The 20,519-nt window shown below is 47.7% G+C and overlaps 1 protein-coding gene across 1 annotated transcript in view; it reads left to right on the forward strand.

The window, feature by feature from the left end:
- Positions 1-13,602: 13,602 nt before the first annotated feature.
- FAM124A (family with sequence similarity 124 member A) overlaps positions 13,603-20,519 on the forward strand; it is a 121,226-nt gene continuing 114,309 nt past the window's right edge. The window contains exon 1 of the mRNA XM_061434669.1: positions 13,603-13,886. Coding sequence (XP_061290653.1) covers positions 13,822-13,886 — 65 coding nt within the window. The 5' untranslated portion in view covers positions 13,603-13,821. The remainder of the gene's footprint in view (positions 13,887-20,519) is intronic.

The raw sequence follows: 20,519 nt of genomic DNA on the forward strand, positions 1-20,519 counted from the left end.
TGCAGTATCAGACATTCACATGTTTCCAAATATCTCTGTGTTTTGCATCATCTAAACTAAATGGGCAGATGTTTGGCTGTCTCTTTTTCCCATGAATCATCCTGACAGTTAGCATTGTGGGCAAAACAACCTAAAACTTTCCACAGCCCACCGACCCACATTCCCACCTAACATAAAGCGGTGGCTGCACCTTGATCCTTCCGGTTTATGCGCTGTTGGTTTCTTAAATCACTTAGCACCCCATTTGTCAGTGTTCCCAGACTCACAGATGAAATATCACATGCATTCCCTCCCACCGTGAAGCCAAACCCAGATAAATTTTGAGTCCATAGCATAAGCCCTCCAAGATCCTCATCGCGCTTTGCTCGTTTCCTAGGAGACGAAGCTGTGCAGCTAGTTACTATTCCAAAGCACACAGCCAGATTCCCATCACTATGATATATTCCATTTTCTATTCAGTTTCATCCCCAGGAGGAAACTCAGGGGTTATATGGAATTGCACATCTAGACTTGCCCTCCTGTCAAACATTAATAGGATCACGGAATCATAATGCAGAGAGAGAGACTGGGGAACTCATGGAATCATTTCACTCCCCATCAGCAGGAGAACGTTTAACCTAACCCTGAGGAACCAACGAATTCCCGTATTTAATAGACAGCTCCTTTCTCTTCCACAAGAGAAGATTCGACAACCTCCGGCAGACAATTCTCAGTGCTTAGCAACCTCTACCCTGTGAGAATCCTGGGTGACACGCCATCAACACCCATCACAGTAGGAGACCGCTAGTCAAAGACAGACTGGGAAGAAAATGATCTCATTCACTTACAGACGATTCTGGTATAATATTTTGAATTCTGGAAAATACAATGGAAAAGTGAAAGCATCAAAACACAGCCAGTTCACAATATAATGTTTTCCACATTAGCTTACTCACACTGGGCGGAGTCCAGAGGTTGCTTGGGTCAACTCTTGAGGAGCTGTGGGAATTAACCACTGTCACTCAGTGTACCCTTTTTTTTTTTTTTTTGGTCATGCTTTTTTCAGTAAATAAATCTCCCAGTGGGATGAAACAATTATTTGAACTGTATCTGCTCTGTGACATATTCTGCCTTGTCCATGATGAATGTTTTAATGAAAACTAAGTCATTTTTAAAAGGAGAGTGAACATCTTTGGAAAGTTTTCTAGTGTCCTCCAAGGGATTACAAAAGGTGTCAGGACATCCATCACTCACATACTGAGTCACCCTTTCAGTAACATTGGCAGAATACCTACTGTGTGCTAGGCTCAGTGTTAAGTGCTCAGCATAGAGACATCTGTTCTAAGGACATCCTGTGTCAACCATTCCCATCAACAGTGAAGGTACCACGATGAGAGGAAATCATCTGATCTTCATGAAACTTCTCAGTTAGAAGTAGTTGTTGCTCAGTTGCTAAGTTGTGTTCAGCTCTTTGTGACTCCATGGACTGTAGCACACCAGGCTTCCCTGTCCTTCCCTGTGGAACAAGGAAGGAACTTGTTCAATTCATTTAGAGGTAGAAAGAGAGAATGAGCAAAGTACCATAAAACAAATACAGAATGACTGCTATGTTAAGATCCTCTGAAAGCAGAAATGAGGAATCCATTTAATGAGGCACGAAATAACGATTGAGGCAATCGGATGACCAAGTGAACCAGCTCTGCCCAGATAGAGAAATTGGCATGGCAGGGCCTCTGTGCCTGGAGGGAAAGTCTAGCTGGTCATCAGTAGTAGCAGCATGAGTGGCTCAGTCGTGTCTGACTCCTTGTGAGCCCATGCACAGCAGCCTGCCAGGCTCCTCTGTCCATGAGATGCTCCAGGCAAGAACACGAGAGTGGGTTGCCATGCCCTTCTCCAGGGGATCTTCTAGACCTGGGATCAAACCCAGGTCTCCTGCATTGCAGGCAGATTCTTTACCATCTGAACCACAAGGGAAGCCCAATTTGATCATTGGAGAAACTAAAAAAAGGCCAGTGTCGTCAAGCACAGAGAATGCAGAGAGAATGGCAGGGGTTGGAGAACAGTGATGACACATGGGTGGAGGTTTGGTACAATTCTGGTCTCCATCATAAGAGCAACAGGAAGTGTCGTGGCAGTCCAAACGCAGGTTGGAAAAGAATTTTCCAACAGAGCATTTCAGAAGGGAGTGAGTTTATTAAGAGCAATGGAGCAGAGATAATGTGGGCGTTGCGAGCACAGCAGGCTGCCTCATGACAGATCAGGAAGAGCTGGCTTTTCCTGGTTAGTGTCCAATTTTTATAGCCTCAAGGCAAAGAAAATTTCTGCTGGAAGGGCAGCGTTAGGTGACTGGTTAGGGCACTATAGAGTAAGTACTGGAGTGGGCATTTCTGCCTAATTCAGGGTCAAGAAGCCTGCTGGTGATGATGGCAGGTTGGGGGGAGTACTTTTGCCAGTGGTTACAAAGGGGCTCGGTCAGCTTCAGAGATGACCTTGGTTCTGGGCTCCATGTCTGTAGCCTTGGGACAGGACTCCACAGGAAGCTCTTCCAGTCCTTCAGAATGTAGGGCAGGTGCTGCAGCCAGACCTGTCTTTCAGGAAGAGCACTCTGGCTCCAGTATGGCGACTAAACGAGAGAGGCAGCAATGGATGTGGGAGCCATTGGAAGATCAGTGTAATAAGCTAGCCTAGAGAGAAGGGAGGAATGGACCAGGATGATGGCAGTGGACTTTAAGACAAGAGAAAATCTTAGGGTACATCTAGCAAGCAAGAGGCTGAAGGCCAAAGAATTGATGCTTTTAAATTGTGGTGTTGGATAAGACTCTTGAGAGCCCCTTGGACTGAGAGGAGATCAAGTCAGTCCATCCTAAAGGAAATAAATCCTGAATATTCATTGGAAGAACTGATGCTGAAGCTGAAGCTCCAATACTTTGGCCACCAGATGTGAAGAGTCAACTCATTGGAAAAGACCCTGATGCTGGGAAAGATGGAAGACAAAAAGGAGAAAGGGGATGGCAGAGGATGAGATGGTTCAATAGCATCACTGACTCAACGGACATGAATTTGAGCAAACTCTGTGAGATAGTGGAAGACAGAGGAGCCTGGCATGCTACAGTCCATGGGGTTACAAAGAGTCAGACATGACTTAGTGGCTGAAAAATAACAGCAAGCAGTAAGCAGAGGGTTCAAGTGTTTGTCTGTATTTTGTAAGTAGAGGGTGGCCATGAAAGTTCTTAAAGTTGCAAATCCATCCAGAGCTTAAAGGGTGGCTCAACTCTGACTTACATAAATAGAAGTCTTCATGAGGTTAAGGACCAGGTGGGGAGACAGAAATGGGAGTTGGAAGGATGGGAACATAAATTTGCATCTTGGAGTTTTAAATGGCCATTGGATCAGTTGTAAAATCACAGCAGTATTGGAAAGGGTGGCTGTGAGCCAAATGTCCAAGTCCTCGTTGGACCAGAGGAGGAAGCAGCAAGACTTTAATATCAACCCACCAGGAGCAAGGGGACCAGGAAGGGTGGGAAGGGGGCAGAAGGAAAGGCAGAACAGCCTAGACTTCAAAGAAGACAGGTCTCTGCCCTTCCCCTTTCTGTCTGGTTGGTGAGTTCTATTCACTCCTCAAGTCTCAACTTACACTTTCTATTCTGTGAAACTTTTCTTATCCCTTCCTCATCATCCCCTTCCCGCTGCTCTCTCTCTCAGGATGTATTGTCTCCTCCCTTCCACGGACTCTAATTGCATTTGTACATGTTTTAAAACTGAGTTACACACATACTGATTACGTCCTATTGAGGTTTGGGGTTTACTTGCCTGAATCCCCCAGTTGTGACATCAGGGTTCAAGGGCTCTGTCTTATTTGAACCAGATCCATCAGGATACTCAAGCCAGTGTCTTTGGAGGAGAGAGCGAGTGTGCGGCATTTGCATGGAAAGGGGGCGATGCATTTGTACAGAAGGTGAGAGAGCTCATGGAGAGAGAGAGACTTGGAAGCTGACTATTGAGCAAAATGATGATTAATGTTAATACCCAACACTCCCCACATGCCAGACACTACCTCTGTAATAACTCCTCCATCCTCACAAGCCCTTAGAGTGCCTGCGATACAAAGAAAGAAACTGATGGTCAGAGAGGTTACAAAACTTGCCCCAGATTATAAACCTAGTTAGGTCATAGACTGTCGAGTTTGAACTCAACAGTCTGGCAGGGATCAAAACTCAAATCTACCCATTACACCTACCATCCCACCTCCTACATGAGATGTGTTTGAAAGCAGTGTTACGGACTACATTTTGCACCTGCAAATTCACATATTGGCATCCTAACCCTCAGTACCCCAGAAGGTGACCAGATTTGGAGTTAAGGTCCTTAGGGAAATAAATTAAAATGAGGCCATTTAGGGTGGGCCCTAGTTGCTCAGATGATAAAGAATCTACCTGCAATGCAGGAGACCCAGGTTCAATCCCTGGGTCGGGAAGATCCCCTGAGGAAGGGAATGGCAACCCACTCCAGTATTCTTGCCTGGAGAATTCCATGGACAGAGGAGCCTGGCGGGTTACAGTCCATGGGGTTGCAAAGAATCAGGTATGACTAAGTGACTAATTCAACCTCACTGGTGTCTTTACAAAGAGAGGAAATTTGGACACACCCAAAGACGCCAGAGATGTGCACACTGAGGAATGACCACGTGAGGGTGCAGAGAGAAGGCCAGGGACCTCAGGAGAAACCACATCTGCCAACACCTGGATCTTGCACTTGCAGCTTCTTCCAGAGCTGTGAGAAAGTAGACTCCTGCTGTTGAAGGCCCCCAGCGTGTGGTACTTTGTTATGGCCGCCCTAAGAAATGAGCTCAGGCAGGCAGAATGGTGGAAGATTGCGTCACTGAAGGAAAGTGTGAGGACAAGAAGACGGAGAGCTAACATCCCATGATAAATAGATGCCTCGGCCACAGTTCCCAGGGGCACAGCCCTCCTCTCAGGGGCCTGGAGGGCAATGTCCTGAGTCTAATGTTTCCCTATATTTATAAATCTCTGCAGCACTTTTCCAGAAGTCTTTCGGGTTCCCATCTCATTTTTCGCTCACCACCTGGCAGGTGGAGGGGTAACGGCGGGCACAATGTGGGGTGTCTGTCCTTGGACTCTGGATCTACCCCATAAAGCAAAGGCTGAGAGTTCTTTGGAGGCTCCAAGGCAGGACCACTCTCTCTGTTCTTCCCTATCCAAGAGGAGTCATTTATATTTTAATAAGATTATTTTCCAACGCAACAGTTTATCTTTAGTTTCATTTATCCCTTTGCCATCTGGTCCCCTTATGCTTGCCTGTAAGGCTAGTGGCTTTCTTTGTCTAAGTAAATTTGTCAATAGTTTATAATTTTTCTTGTCATGATCATAATATTTATTTTTCACATCAGACAAACTCTTCTGGAGTCTTGGAAGAAAGATAATTTTTCTTCCATGTCTCTCTTTAACCTGAATTGTTATTTCTGGGAAATGTTTTTTTATTTTTTTTGCCACATCACACAACATGTGCGATCCTGACCAGGGATCGAACCTGCACCCTCTGCAGTGGAAGCCCAGGGTCTTAACCACTGGACTCCCAGGGAAGTCCTGGAAATCTTTTTTTTTTTTTTTCAAATAAAGAATTAAATAAAAATGAATGAGCAAAACTTCTCAAACCAACATATCTCCCAGTTCAATTTGCTACTAGATACCATAAGCCAGAATTTCACTTAAAGAACTATCTTAGGTCAGGGTGGCCATACAACAAATGATCCAGAAGATTTAGACTCATGCAATGAGATGGCCTAACTTCCCCCTGAACTGAAACTCAAACCTAAGCAAATCCAATGCCTAGGAGATTTTAATTTTTTTAAAAAATATTACAACCTCTAACCGTTAGATTTCTTATCTTAAAGTTTTGTTGTTGTCATTTAGTCGCTAAGTCATGTCTAACTCTTCTTGCAACCCCATGGGTAGCCTGCCAGGCTCCTAAGTCCACGGAATTCTCCAGGCAAGAATACTGGAATAAGTTGCCATTTCCTTCTCCAGGGGATCTTCCTGACCCAGGGATCAAATTCGTGTCTCCTACATTGGTAGACTGATTCCTTACCACGGACTGAGCCACCAGGAAAGCTCCATCTTAAAGCTATTTATCTCGCACTAACTCCTTTGGCACTGTCCCTATTACTTTTTTGATCACTACTCTCTCTCTTTCACTGACAAAATTGATGCTCTTTCCTATCAGATTATTTTGAGTTTCTTCCTTCAGTAAAGTGCATTGATATTCCAGTCCTACTCTAATAGACAAAGGCATCTTTCAGATGCCGGGGGGTGGGGGGCGGTGAGGGGGGTGGGGATGGGGGTGGATGGGAGGGAGGCGGGTTTCCTCTAAGAAAGCTCGGCTTGGTGGAAAGGCCAGCCCTGCCGGTGGATCTGGAACAAGATGAACTGTCCTCTCCCGACCTCAAAAGCTCCATGAGGCCAGCCACGGCCTCTGACTCGTTCACCAGTGTGCCCCTGGCACCCAGCCACTGCCTGACACACAACAAGTGCTCAACAAATAAATGGACGGATGGTCTTTTTCTAACACACCACCGTATGCAGCAGCATCCACAGAGGCTAAAAAGAGTTTCCGGGGTGAAATCCAACAAGAGGTTGGGTTCAGATCTCTCTAAGAAAACAGTGATTGAAAAACACCAGTGACACCTTGTGATCATATGCTTCACAGTTTCTAGAGGCCTTCACATCTCTTGTGAGACTTACAACAGCAAGCCCAGTTTTTAAAACTTAATTCATTTCTTTTAATTGAAGGATAATTACAACATTGTGACGGACTCTGCCATACATCAATATGAATCAGCCACAGGCATACATGTGACCCCCTCCCTCCTGAACCGCCTCCCACCTCCCTTTCCCCACCCCTCAGAGCACTGGCTTTGGGTGCCCTGCGTCATCCTTCAGACTCCCACTTACTGTCTGTTTTACACAGGGTAATGTGTATGTTTCAATGCTATTCTCTCAAATCATCCCACCCTCTCCTTCTCCCACTGTGTCCAAAAGTCTGATCTTTATGTTTGTGTCTCCTTTGCTGCCTGGCACATACTATCTTTCTAGATTCAGAACTATCTTTCTAGATTCAGAACTATCTTTCTATATTCCATATATATGCATTACTACACCACAACCTCATTTGAAGGACAATGGAAGCCCCATAGTTTTGTGTGAGGATTAAAGAGCTTGTGCATGGAAGGCCTGTACTTCAATGCCTGATGTGTAGTGAGCGCTTCTAAATCAGCTGATGATCTGCACTGTTACTCTAGTGACTTGATGAATTCTGGTTAGAAATCAGCTTTCATGTTTCCTGGTCTATGACAACCTACCTCAGTTTTCCTCCCACACTGGCCTCAGACTCCAATGGGAACATCTTTAAGGGGTTTGGACAGGACATGCTAAGCAGACCAGGGACACTTCTCTGCTCATATCTTACAGGGGGGAGGGAGAGGGTGTTGCACCCTCACAATTAAAGTGATCAACGTTAAACAGCTGGAAGGAGAGCCCGGGAATCATGTAAAAGTTATGGGCAAGATATCCTTTGGTGACCGCTACAAGGTCCTTTTACCAAAAAAACAAGAAAGGGAGGCTCCTGAGACCCAAAGACTTAAGGGAGAGCCCAGCTGGATACTCGTGCTCAGAGGGACAGTGAGTACTGTTCACAATTTTTGTCTTCCTGATAATAAATGCATCATCCCTGAGTCACCATCGGGGGCTGTGCCAATGAAAAATAACACTTGTGTCCCCTGCAATCAAGGGGAGGTGGGTCAATCCATCATTTGAGACGTGGTCCAGGTTTTTATCTAATTGACCTTTCTCTGGTTATTTGAGAAAGACTGCAGGAGATGCATTGAAGAAGGAAATGGCAACCCACTCCAGTGTTCTTGCCTGAAGAATCCCAGGGACGGGGAGCCTGGTGGGCTGCCGGTCTATGGGGTCGCACAGAGTCGGACACAACTGAAGGGACTTAGCAGCAGCAGGAGATGCAGGAGACAAGGGTTCAATCTCTAGGTTGAGAAGATCCCCTGGAGGAGGGCATGGCAACCCACTCTAGTACTCTTGCCTGGAGAATCCCATGGACAGAGGAGCCTGGTGGGCTACAGTTCCTGGGGTCGAAAAGAGTCAGACACAACTGAAGAGACGCATGAAAATAATTTAAGCAGCATCTCATTTTCTAAGGATCATGCTGATTTCACTGTTTCTTCTCTGCACTTTTTCTTAGTGTCCTCTTCCCGAGGGTGTGACAGCCGGCCCTTTGGCCTTTCTGGCAGATGACAAGGACTCCATCCACATTCAATGGGTCACCTGGCTCCTCTGCTCATTCACTGGGTGGCCTGGGCCAAGGCCCTTGAACTCACTGGAATTTAGTTTCCTCAACTGCCAAGTGAAAAAATAAACCTACTTCAGAGAACTTTGTCCAGGATTAAATGAGGTGACAGATATGAATTGCCTCTACACAGAATAGACAAAGGTAGGTGCCCTTGAGGCTGTTAAGGAGAACAAGACAGCTGAATGTTCATTATCTTATGGCTGTTGTTCAGTTGCTCAGTCGTGTCCGACTCTTTGCAACCCCATGGACCGTAGCACACCAGGCTTCCCTGTCCTTCACTATCCTCCGGAGTTTTCTCAAACTCATGTCCATTGAGTTAGTGATACGATCCAACCATCTCATCCTCTGTCGTCCCCTTCTCCTCCTGCCTTCGATCTTTCCCAGCATCAGGGTCTTTTCCAATGAGTCAGCTCTTCTCATCAGGTGGCCAAAGTATTGGAGCTTCAGCTTCAGCATCAGTCCTTCCAGTGAATATTCAGGGTTGATTTCCATTATACTTACCTATTTGGCCCCTTTTCTCAGCCCTTAAATCTGGTTTCATGGACAGCCTTTGTTCTACAACTTTTCAAATAGACTATAATGGTCTTTTGATTTCCAGGAGATGTCATATTTATACAGAAATGCCTCACTGTCATCTTTCCCATTTGGGGTCCTTCTGGTCCCCCCGCTTCCCTCCGTCTCTAATCACATGCTCAGTGCTCTGTCCTGCCGCACTCTTGCTGGTCTCTGTACCAGGGGAGCTCTCCTTACTACCTCCCCTACCCCAGGCTGTGGCTGCTTTCCCTCCATTCACTCAGCAGGTGTCTATTGCTCCAAGGACTACTCCAGGTACTGGGGATACAGCAGTGAATAGAACAGAGACTCTGCTCTTCTGGAGCTGGCATTCCATGGGTAGGGTTAGGGCGGGAAGAAGAGGTCATCAGTCAATAAATCTATCTTATGTCAAGTGCTGGTAGAGTTATAAGAAGGAAGAGAACAGGGTAAGGGAACACTGTGATGCAAGTTTAATCAGGAAGGGCTCTCTGATCAGGGGCCATTTGAACAGAGTCCTTTAAGTTCAATGTTTTCTTAAAATTTATTTTTAGTTGGAGGATAATCGCTTTACAATGTTGTGTTGGTCTTTCTGCCATACATCAATATGAATCACCCCATAAGCAAACGTATGTTCAGGGCCTCCCAGATGGCTCAGTGGTAAAGAATCTGCCTTCAGTGCAGGAGACCTAGGTTGGATCACTGGGCCGAGAAGATCCCCTGGAGGAGGGCATGGCAATACACTCCAGTATTCTTGCCTGGAGAATCCCATGGACAGAGGAGCCTGGTGGGCTGCAGTCCACGGGGGTCGCAAAGAGTTGGACACGGCTGAAGCAACTGAGCATACAGGCATGCATACATATGCTCCTGAAGCTCCTTCCCATCCCCCACCCCACCCCACTCCTCTGGGTTGTCACAGAGCACCAGGTTGAGCTCCGTGTTATGCAGAAACTTCCCATTAGCTATCTGTTTTGCATATAGTGAACTTCCTGATGTTTAAGCTGGTTTTAGAAAAGGCAGAGGAACCAGAGGTCAAATTGCCATTATCCGCTCGATCATGGAAAAAGCAAGAGAGTTCCAGAAAAACATCTATTTCTGCTTTATTGACTATGCCAAAGCCTTCGACTGTGTGGATCACAATAAACTGTGGAAAATTCTGAAAGAGATGGGAATATCAGACCACCTGACCTGCCTCTTGAGAAGTTTGTATGCAGGTCAGGAAGCAACAGTTAGAACTGGACATGGAACAACAGACTGGTTCCAAATAGGAAAAGGAGTACATCAAGGCTGTATATTGTCACCCTGCTTATTTAACTTATATGCAGAGTACATCATGAGAAACGCTGGACTGGAAGAAACACAAGCTGGAATCAAGATTGCCGGGAGAAATATCAATAACCTCAGATATGCAGATGACACCACCCTTATGGCAGAAAGTGAAGAGGAACTCAAAAGCCTCTTGATGAAAGTGAAAGAGGAGAGTGAAAAAGTTGGCTTAAAGCTCAACATTCAGAAAACGAAGGTCATGGCATCCGGTCCCATCACTTCATGGGAAATAGATGGGAAAACAGTGGAAACAGTGTCAGACTGTTTATTTGGGCTCCAAAATCACTGCAGATGGTGACTGCAGCCATGAAATTAAAAGACGCTTACTCCTTGGAAGGAAAGTTATGTCCAACCTAGATAGCATATTCAAAAGCAGAGACATTACTTTGCCAACAAAGGTCCATCTAGTCAAGGCTATGGTTTTTCCTGTGGTCATGTATGGATGTGAGAGTTGGACTGTGAAGAAGGCTGAGCGCCGAAGAATTGATGCTTTTGAACTGTGGTGTTGGAGAAGACTCTTGAGAGTCCCTTGGACTGCAAGGAGATCTAACCAGTCCATTCTGAAGGAGATGAGCCCGGGGATTTCTTTGGAAGGAATGATGCTAAAGCTGAAACTCCAGTACTTTGGCCACCTCATACGAAGAGTTGACTCATTGAAAAAGACTGATGCTGGGAGGGATTGGGGGCAGGAGGAGAAGGGGACGACAGAGGATGAGATGGCTGGATGGCATCCCTGACTCAATGGACGTGAGTCTGAGTGAACTCTGGGAGTTGGTGATGGACAGGGAGGCCTGGCGTGCTGCGATTCATGGGGTTGCAGAGAGTCAGACAGGACTGAGCGACTGAACTGATGTATATATTTCAATGCTTCTCTCTCAATTCATCCACCTTCTCCTGCCCCTGCTGTCTATAAGTCTGTTCTCTGAACACAGTACTGAAAGATAATGTGGCAAGAGCCTTGCAGAAAATCTGGGAGCAGTTATTCCAGGGAGCAGAAACAGTAAGTGCAAAGACCCTGAGGCAGAAGAGGGCTGAATATCCCTTCCTGAGAGAGCATTCCCTGACATTCCTACTTGAATTACGTCCTCTCTCAGGACACACTGTTCTTTTTCTTCATAGCATCCATCTTCATTTATGTTATATATATATATATTTTAATATATACTTATTTCATTAGTCTCCCTCTCCTTATAAGGAGAGGGATTATAAGCTCCGTGAGGGCAAGCATAATATCCATTGCTGTTTTCCTTCATTTATATATCCAGAACTCAGCCTTCTAAATGGTATTTATTGACTGTACCAATAAATTTAAGTTGGTCATTAATGGCATTGTGCTGTAAATCTCTTACAACAATTCTTTTGTCTTGTCTGAGAATTTTTCTTTTAGAAATCAGTATATAGGGTGGGGGTGGGGTGGCAGTGAGGGGGATCTCCTTTGAAGAATTGACATGCTCCTTCTTTCAGCTAATGAGCACAAACTGAGTATAATATTTCAATCTCTATTTTGTGTGCAGGGAATTTTATGCTCAGCAAGGACAATTCAGTTAAGATTTGGGGTTGGCATATTTACCTATGTTTTTTTCTTGCTAAGATTGCATGTCTATTCTTTTGTTTAGTTAGATCTCTGTTTTGTGTAATTTAATTAAGAATCAAAGGGAGTGACATTTAAGTAAGTAGGAAGGAAGAACAGAAAAGAGAGGAGAGGGAGAGAGGAAAGAAAAATAGATTCCCCTTCTTGAAACCACTTGTCACTGCTTTGCAAATCGAGACTGGGACTGTAGCTAGCTCGTGCTTTAGAAGTAATGATGGCTGCCTAGGACTAGTTCTTATCAGGACCAACACTACATATTCTTACATATGATCTCATTAAATTCACAACAAGCTACAGGGTAGATATCAACAGTCCAATCTTACAAAGAAGTAAATCAAAGCTCAAAGAGGCTAAATAACTTATCTCAAAAAAGAAGAAACTAGAAATGAGTGCCTTCCTGTGCCTTGGGCAGGGCTGTCAGAATTAAATCCAAATAGTTTTGCTCCTTCCTGACCCCAAACTCTATCCAGCCTCACCCTAAGGGGAAGAGATCCGCTTCAATAGTGATCATTAACTCACCCCAGGGGCTGAGCAGGGTATTTTACAAACATCCATTATCTCCCTACAGCAGCAACCCCTGAATGCAGGTGCCTGCAATTGTCTTCAAGTTATTTGTAAAGGCTTTTTTTTTTTTTTAAACTAGCAAAAGGTAGCTCAGATGGTAAAGAATCTGCCTGCAATGCAGGAAACGCTGATCAATCCCTGGATTGGAAAGATATCCTGGAGAAGGGAATGGCAACCCAGTATTCTTGCCTGGAGGATTCCACGGACAGAGGAGGCTGGGGGGGCTACAGTCCATGGGGTTGCAAAGAGTTGGACACGACTGAGCGACTAACACACAAAATGACATGACACTAGCTGTAAACTGGCAAGTTGGCGGTGGGAAGCCACTGAGACCTGTGCTAAAAAAGGTGATAATAAATTCAGTGTTGGCAATTCTGAGGGAACTGTGAGAAAACACCTAGATGCTCTGGAAGTAAAACAGGTTTCTCCTCGCTTCCACCGTGCGCCCTGCTGTTTCGCCGTGGGAATTGCAACGCCGCCGGGGCTCAGGAACCTCCCCGCGATCCCTAGGAATTTGGATTCCAGGACTGTGGGCCCAGGAGAGTGGCGCGGCTCACTCACACGGCTCACTAGCGAGGCACTCGTTTCTACTTTCTTTTTTTTTTTTTACCAATAATTATAGATTTAAAAAACAGTATTTACATATTTGTTTTTAAACCAGAATGAATAGAATCATAGACTTTTAGAGCCCCCAAATTATGATTCAGATAGCCTAGGAGTGTATCTGAGTCTGGACAAGTTATTTAACCTCTTTGAGCTTTGATATACTTATCTGTAAGATTGGACTGTTGATATCTACCCTATAGCTTGTTGTGAATTTAATGAGATTACATGTAAGAATATGTAGCACTGGTCTTGATAAGCGGTCACAAAGCACAGACAGGAACACGCGCCGCCCAAACACCCAGAAGTGTACACCGACCAGTGTATTACATGCCTCACCCACCCACACAAACCACAAGTGCACGAGACCGCACACACCTCACCCATTCGTTCACTCACACCACACACGGGCACGCAACATGCGGGCTCATGCGAGCTCGCGCACACGCTCACACCCGGTGCACACACGCTCTCGCGCGCGCACCTACGCTCGCTCACAGGCACATACTTTCTTGCATGCGCACAGACTCCGCGCACACACGCGCGCGCGCTCACACCACGTGCACACGCCCTCTTGCGTACGCACAGACCCCCGACTCGCGTGCACACGCCCTCTGGCGCGCGCACACGCTCGCTCGGCATCGGCGAGGGGCGGAACGCGAGCAGTCCCCGGGGGCCCGGCTGGGCGCGGCCAGGAGAGGGCGCGGCGCGGGGCGGTGCCGGAGTTGTTTGCCGGAGCCCCGGCCGCCAGACTCTCCGAGGGAGCCCCGCCAGCTCGCGCCGGGCCCGCTTGAGCTGGGCCGCCCGGGTCACGCCGGCGCTCGCGAGCGGAGCGCGGCGGGGAGCGCACCATGGACCCCAAGGCGGGTGGCGGCGAGGAGGATGACTGCGTGGACTCGGGCGCCGAGACTGGAGGGTGAGCCGCACGGACCGGGCCGGGCAGTGGGCGAGGGGGGCACTCTCCGAGTTGCGCGGCGGCTCTTCCCGGCCGGGGACCTTCCTGGACCGCGCGCCGGAGCCGCTTGGGCTGGCCTTGGGCCACGGGGGCTGCTCCTGCCGCCGGGTCCCTCGGGGAAGCCGGAGGGGCTGCGGTGAGCCCATCTGGGCGGGCCTTGAGAACAGAACGGCGTGGTTCGTGGCTGCTCGGGTCAGGGCGGTCCCCTCCTTGAGGGGCAGGAAAGTGGAAGGACTCTAGGTTCAGAGTAATCCCACACCGCCGCAGCCCCACCTGCCCTCCGCTATCACTGAGATGGTGCAGCGTGCAGTGTAAATGCAGTGTCCCCTGTATCCTCCTTAGACCAGGGACGCGCTTGCACTTGTTTCCACCTGCCGCGAGGACTTTCTTCCTGTAACTCCGGGGCCCCCTGGAGTCCGGGATGGGGGCTTGGGGATGAGAAGTAAAGAGGGTAGGACACGTGAGACCTAGAAGTCTTTCAGAAGTCGCCTAAGAGAATGGCGTTTCTCATTTTGTGCTTGATTGTACTTGGCGAGACGCCCTGTCTCCCAAACCCCTCCGCTGCCCAGCCGAAACTTCCTAGCCCCTGTGCGCACCTGTGCCAGCTGGATGCACTAGCCTTGAGCACAGGTGGTGTGAGGATAGTGCTATGATCTAGCCCTGTTTATTATTACTATTATTTTTAATATCCTCTTCGCTTCAGCTGACTCAATTAGCCCAAACCTTTGGAGACTCATGTAATTAACCCTCTCCCACCAACACTGTTTTCCTGAGTGGGACAAAAGACTGAATGTCTTTTAGGAGACGGAGGTCACTGTAAAGGCTCCCGCCCAGCCCCTATCTCTAGAGGACTTCCCGGTGCAGAGTCAGCGCTACATCCCGGATGCGGGTACCGACCCAGAAGGAAAGGGTGTCTTTTCCTATCAGCGGTAACCCGGGGGAGGGGGTGGTGGGGAGGACCGGAGCTGCCCAGAGGACAGAAAGCCTCATTCCTGGAAGGTTGAGGGGGAGGGGAGTAATTCAGAGTAATCTCAGGATTTGCAACCCTGGGAGGACAGGAAGAGAGTCCAGGTCCAGAATGGACCCAGGGTCTGACCTGACTCTGGGAGAGTCTCGCTAGGCAGCCCCTCCTGCCTGCCCACCCCACCCTTACTTGCAGCCTCCACCGGCTCTAGCCCACATCTGGGATTTTACTGCCCCAAAGCATTTACCGTGCAATGTGCTTTCCTTGTTACCCACACTTGTGATCACTAAGGGTCACTACAGAACCCAATTACCTTCCAGTGTTGCAACTGATTCCAAATACTGAACTCCTGTGCTTCCTCCCACATTCTGTATATGTGACATTTATCCACTTTAATCAGAGATTCTTGGCTTCCTGCCCCTCACGCCCCGCCCCCCATCTTTAGTTAGCTAGACCATGAGTAGAAGGAACAAAGCAAAATTAACCAGCTCATTTTCAGCTGGATTAAATAAAGCATAAGCTGGTCCATTGGTTTTCAATTTGCAGAACTCTCGTAAAACAGATCTTTTTTCAAGGGCTGTCTTGAAGAAGTGCAGAGGAAACCCTGACCCAGAAGTGTCACACACTCACACTCCCAAGGAACAGCATGACAGCTGTCAGGGCTCTGGGGAGGGCTGAGCATTCTGCCACCTCTCTGCCTCTGTCATAATGTGTACGTTAATAGGACAGAATTGTTTGAAGAATTCGTATTACTTCTGTAGCATTCTTAAAGCTAAAGTGGCATACATTTAAATGAAATAGTTTAGGCTATTTCTATTAATCTAGTATTTGCCACTTATATATCCTTTCTGGAGAATGCGATGGCACCCCACTCCAGTACTCTTGCCTGGAAAATCCCATGGACGGAGGAGCCTGGTAGGCTGCATTCCATGGGGTCGCTAGGAGTCAGACACGACTGAGCGACTTCACTTTCACTTTTCACTTTCATTCATTGGAGAAGGAAATGGCAACCCACTCCAGTGTTCTTGCCTGGAGAATCCCAGGGACGGGGCAGCCTGGTGGGCTGCCGTCTATGGGGTCACGAAGAGTCGGACATGACTGAAGTGACTTAGCAGCAGCAGCAGCAGCATATATCCTTTAAAGTTGAGTTTACTTATTTAAAAAACTGTCCATAGTTTCCCTGCTTTTCTGGTGTTTACCCCCTCTTTCCCTATCCAGCTTTTATATAGCTGCCTGTGGAGACTGCAGAAAACATGCAGAAAGCATTCAGCATGAGTTTGCTTCCCAGGTGGCGCTAGTGGTAAAGAACCCACCTGCCAATGCAGGAGATATAAGAGACTCGGGTTCCATCCCTGGGTCGAGAAGATCACCTAGAGGAGGGCATGGCAACCCACTCCACTGTTCTTGCCTGGAGAATCCCATGGACAGAGGAGCCTGGTGGGCTACAGTCCAGGGGGTCTCAAAGGGTCGGACATGACTGAAGAGACTTAGCACAGCATATTTTTAAAATGCAAATCTGATCATGTCTCTCTGCCTTACAAGCTTTTAGTGGTTCTGTTGTCTACAAAGTACAAAGAGTTTAGCATGGCCCACAAGCCCCAGTGTTATACTGCTGCTGCTACTGCTAAGTTGCTTCAGTCGTGTCCGACTCTGGGCGATCCCATAGATGGCAGCCCACCAGGCTCCCCCGTCCCTGGGATTCTCCAGGCAAGAACACTGGAGTGGGTTGCCATTTCCTTCTCCAATGCATGAAAGTGAAAAGTGAAAATGAAGTCGCTCAGTCATGTCCGACTCTTAGCGACCCCATGGACTGCAGCCCACTAGGCTCCTCCATACATGGGATTTTCCAGGCAAGAGTACTGGAGTGGGATGCCATTGCCTTCTCCACAGTACCCCCCGACCCCCATTCTCTGGCCCTTTCACTTAATAGGCCCATCCTTGGACCCTGCATCCAACCACATCAGCTGGATTTTCTCCAGTTCCCTCACCTGTGTCAAGCTGCCCTCTCTGCCTGCTGGGCCCTTCTCCACCTGGCACGCCTGTCCGCCAGGTGCAACTCTACTCTTCTTTCAAGAGTCAGCTCAAGTGACACATCGTCTTAAGACAAGGAGTCTTAATTTGGGGTGCATGAATTGCTTTGAGCTGTAAGCAAAATGATGGGCTTTGTGTGGTTTTATGAGAAGACACTATTTTTCATCAGAGTCTCAGAGTAGCCCTTGATATCCTCCAAACCAAGTTTGGGCAGGGTATGAGAAGTTTCCTCTTCAACATGCTGTGTTTGAAGTATTGGGAGACAGTCAAAGAAAGATAGTGAGTCAGCAGTCAGGTAATCTACCTAGAGAGGAGGACTGCAGGATGGCATTGCATTTGGGAACTGCCAGCCTGAAAATGGCAATTAAAGCCTTCAGAGAGGATTAAATCAACTAAAGGTCATAGCAAACACGTGCCTGGCATTTACTACGTGCTAGGTACCATTCTAAGACTTGTGATGTGTGCTAAGTCACTTCAAAAGTGTCCTAGTCTTTGCGACCATATGGGCTATAGCCCACCAGGCTTTTCTTGTCCGTGGGATTCTCCAGGGAAGAATAGTGGTGTGGGTCACCACTTCCTTCTCCAGGGGATCTTCCCAACCCAGGGATTGAACCCATGTCTCTTATGTCTCCTGCATTGCAGGTGGGTTCTTTACCACTAGGGCCACCTGGGAAGTTTCATTGTTGTTGTTCAGTCGCCCACAGTCACCCAGTTATGTTCAACTCTTTGTGACCCCATGGACTGCAGCACGCCAGGCCTCCTTGTCCCTCACCATCTCTCGGAGTTTGCCCAAGTTCATGTCCATTGCATTGGTGATGCCATCCAGCCCTCTCATCCTCTGGTACCCTCTTCTCCTTCTGCCCTCAATCTTTCCCAACATCCATATTTCATTAACTCAGTTAATCCTTCAACAGCTCTGGGAAGCAAGTGCTGCTACTGCTGCTGCCAAGTCACTTCAGTGGTGTCCAACTCTGTGCGACCCCATAGACAGCAGCCCACCAGGCTTCCCTGTCCCTGGGATTCTCCAGGCAAGAACACTGGAGTGGGTTGCCATTTCCTTCTCCAATGCAGGAAAGTGAAAGTGAAAGTGAAGTCGCTCAGTCGTGTCTGACCCTTAGCGACCTCATGGACTGCAGCCCACCAGGCTCCTCCGTCCATGGGATTTTCCAGGCAAGAGTACTGGAGTGGGGTGCCATTGCCTTCTCCGGAAGCAAGTGCTATTGAAGGCCAACCTTGCAAAACTACAGTATTTAAATGTCAGGTAAAGGAGGAGAGAAAAAGGATTCATAGAGTGAAAAAAAGAAGGGCGTACCCTGGAAGCCAGGGGGGGAAAAAGGAAAGAGATAAGCTATGCTACTGAGAAATGAATCAGGAGGAAGGTGAAGTGTCTTTTTTTTTTTTTTTTTTTTGCATTTTTGGCTGTGCTGGGTCGTCATTGCTCCACGTGGGTTTCTCTGGCTGCCACGAGCCGGGGGCTGTTCTTTAGTTATGGTGTGCGGGCTTCTCACTGTGGTGGTTCTCTTGTTGTGGAGCACAGGCTCCTGGGCTCAGGCTTCAGTAGTTGCAGCCCGTGAGCTTAGTTGCTCTGCCCCATGTGGAATCTTCCCGGACCTGGGATCGAACCCGTGTCCCCTGCATTGGCAGACGGATTCTTAACCACTGGACCATGAGAGAGGTCTGGAAGTGTCTTCTTTGTAAACGGAGATGAAGAGAAGGTGGAGTAGTAGTTGATGGAGGAGAAGTGGGTGCAAAAGCCAGGTCGGCATGAGGGGAGAGGAGGTGGCTGGGAATGGGAGGGGTGAGGAGAGGCAGTAGCTGGGAGTGGGGAATGGGATGAAGGAAGGAGTCTTCAATATAAGCAATAATCGGGCGGTAAATGCTCACAGAAAGGATTCTGTGAATGAGAAAGGCTAACTGTATAGGAGAAAGATGTATATCTGTAATGTCAGCTTTCTAAAAAGGTGGGGGCAGATGGACCTTGGACCAGCTGGACAGATTGGCCTTGGAAAGAGGGGGACATCCCTGTTGCAGTCAGTGGGAGAGAAGGGAACATGGGTTTCCACTGAGTCCAGATGCAGCCCCCAGGAGAATGGAGACCTGCCGTGGTTGCTCAGGCAAAGATGAGCGAGAAGCCAGGTGAGATTAGTGATTACATTGGAAGGAGCCAGTTTGTCTCCTGCAGTAGGGTTCACCTGCCTAGGGGCAGGCAGAGAGAGACAGTGGGTAGCTGGGATCATCAAGGTTGGTGGGGGGACTCTTGCTAGGCAGGTGTGAGCAGAACAGAGGAGCAAGGCATTCTGGGGCTATTGCTTGAGCCGATGACTGATCCTTTCAGCAGCGCATCTGAAATGCCTCTAAGAACCTCTCTGGGTCCCACTGCCAGGGCGTGGACTGTGCTCATCCCTTTGAAAGTCAAAAGAGCCAGTCAGCTGCGGTTTAAATGCTGGCTCCTCCACTTAGGAATTGTGGAACCTTGAGCCAGTTGCTTAACCTCTCTCTGCCCTCAGCTTTCCCTTCTGTAAACTGTGGGTGACAATAATAGTGCCCTCCTCATAGGGTGGTTGTGAGGATTGAACGAGTCTATACACTTAAATTCCATGGACAGCGGAGCCTGGCGGGCTATAGTCTGTGGGGTTGCAAAGAATCAGATACGACTGAGCCACTAACATGATACACTTAAAGACCCTAGAATGGTGCCTGGCATAAGTAAACCCCCAGTATGAAAAATACTCCAAATGGTAAACTTGAGGATTAAAAAAAAAACATATATATATAGGCTGCACTGGGTCTTCACTGCTATGTCCAGGTTTCTCTAGTTGCTGCCGGCTTAGTTGTGGTGCTCAGGTTTCTCATTGCAGTGGCTTCTCTTATTGCGTAGCACAGGCTCTAAGGTGCGTGGACTTCAGTAGCTGCAGTACTCAGGCTCAGTAGTTGTGGCCCTCCGGGCATGTGGAATCTTCCAGGACCAGGGATCGAACCGGTGTCCCTGGTATTGCAAGGCTGATTCTTAACCACTGGACCATGAGGGAAGCCCCTTAGAGTTTTTTTTTTTTAACGCTGTTTTTTGTTTTTTTTTTTTTAAGTTTATTTTATTTACTTTTCTTTTTGGCTGTGCTGGGTCTTCATTGTTTTTGCACAGGCTTTCTCTAGTTGCAGCAAGTGGGGGTTACTGTTCCTTGCAGTGCGTGGGCTTCTCATTGTGATGGCTTCTCCTGTTGCACAGGCTCTAGGGCCAGCAGGCTTCAGTAGTTCCAGCGCTCAGACTCTGGGGCACAGACTCAGTACTTATGGCACACGTGCGTAGTTGCTCCATGGCATGTGGAATCTTCGTGGACCAGGGATCAAACCTGTGTCCCCTGCGTTGGCAGGCAGATTCTTATCCACTGTGCCACCAAGGAAGTCCTTAGAGTTGTATATAATAAAAAGGTACATCTCCAGGTACACTCAAAACCATATGTTCTGTGTCCTCATCACAGTAGAGGCTCTGATGCTTTTACATGCCTTACAAATTTGGTCATTGTTCAGAACATCTGAAAGGCTATGTCACATGCCTCGATATAATGATTATTTTTATTTTAAAGATGAGGAAATGAAGGTTT

This window comes from Bos javanicus, chromosome 12 (genome assembly GCF_032452875.1).
Source record: "Bos javanicus breed banteng chromosome 12, ARS-OSU_banteng_1.0, whole genome shotgun sequence".
NCBI lineage: Eukaryota > Metazoa > Chordata > Mammalia > Artiodactyla > Bovidae > Bos > Bos javanicus.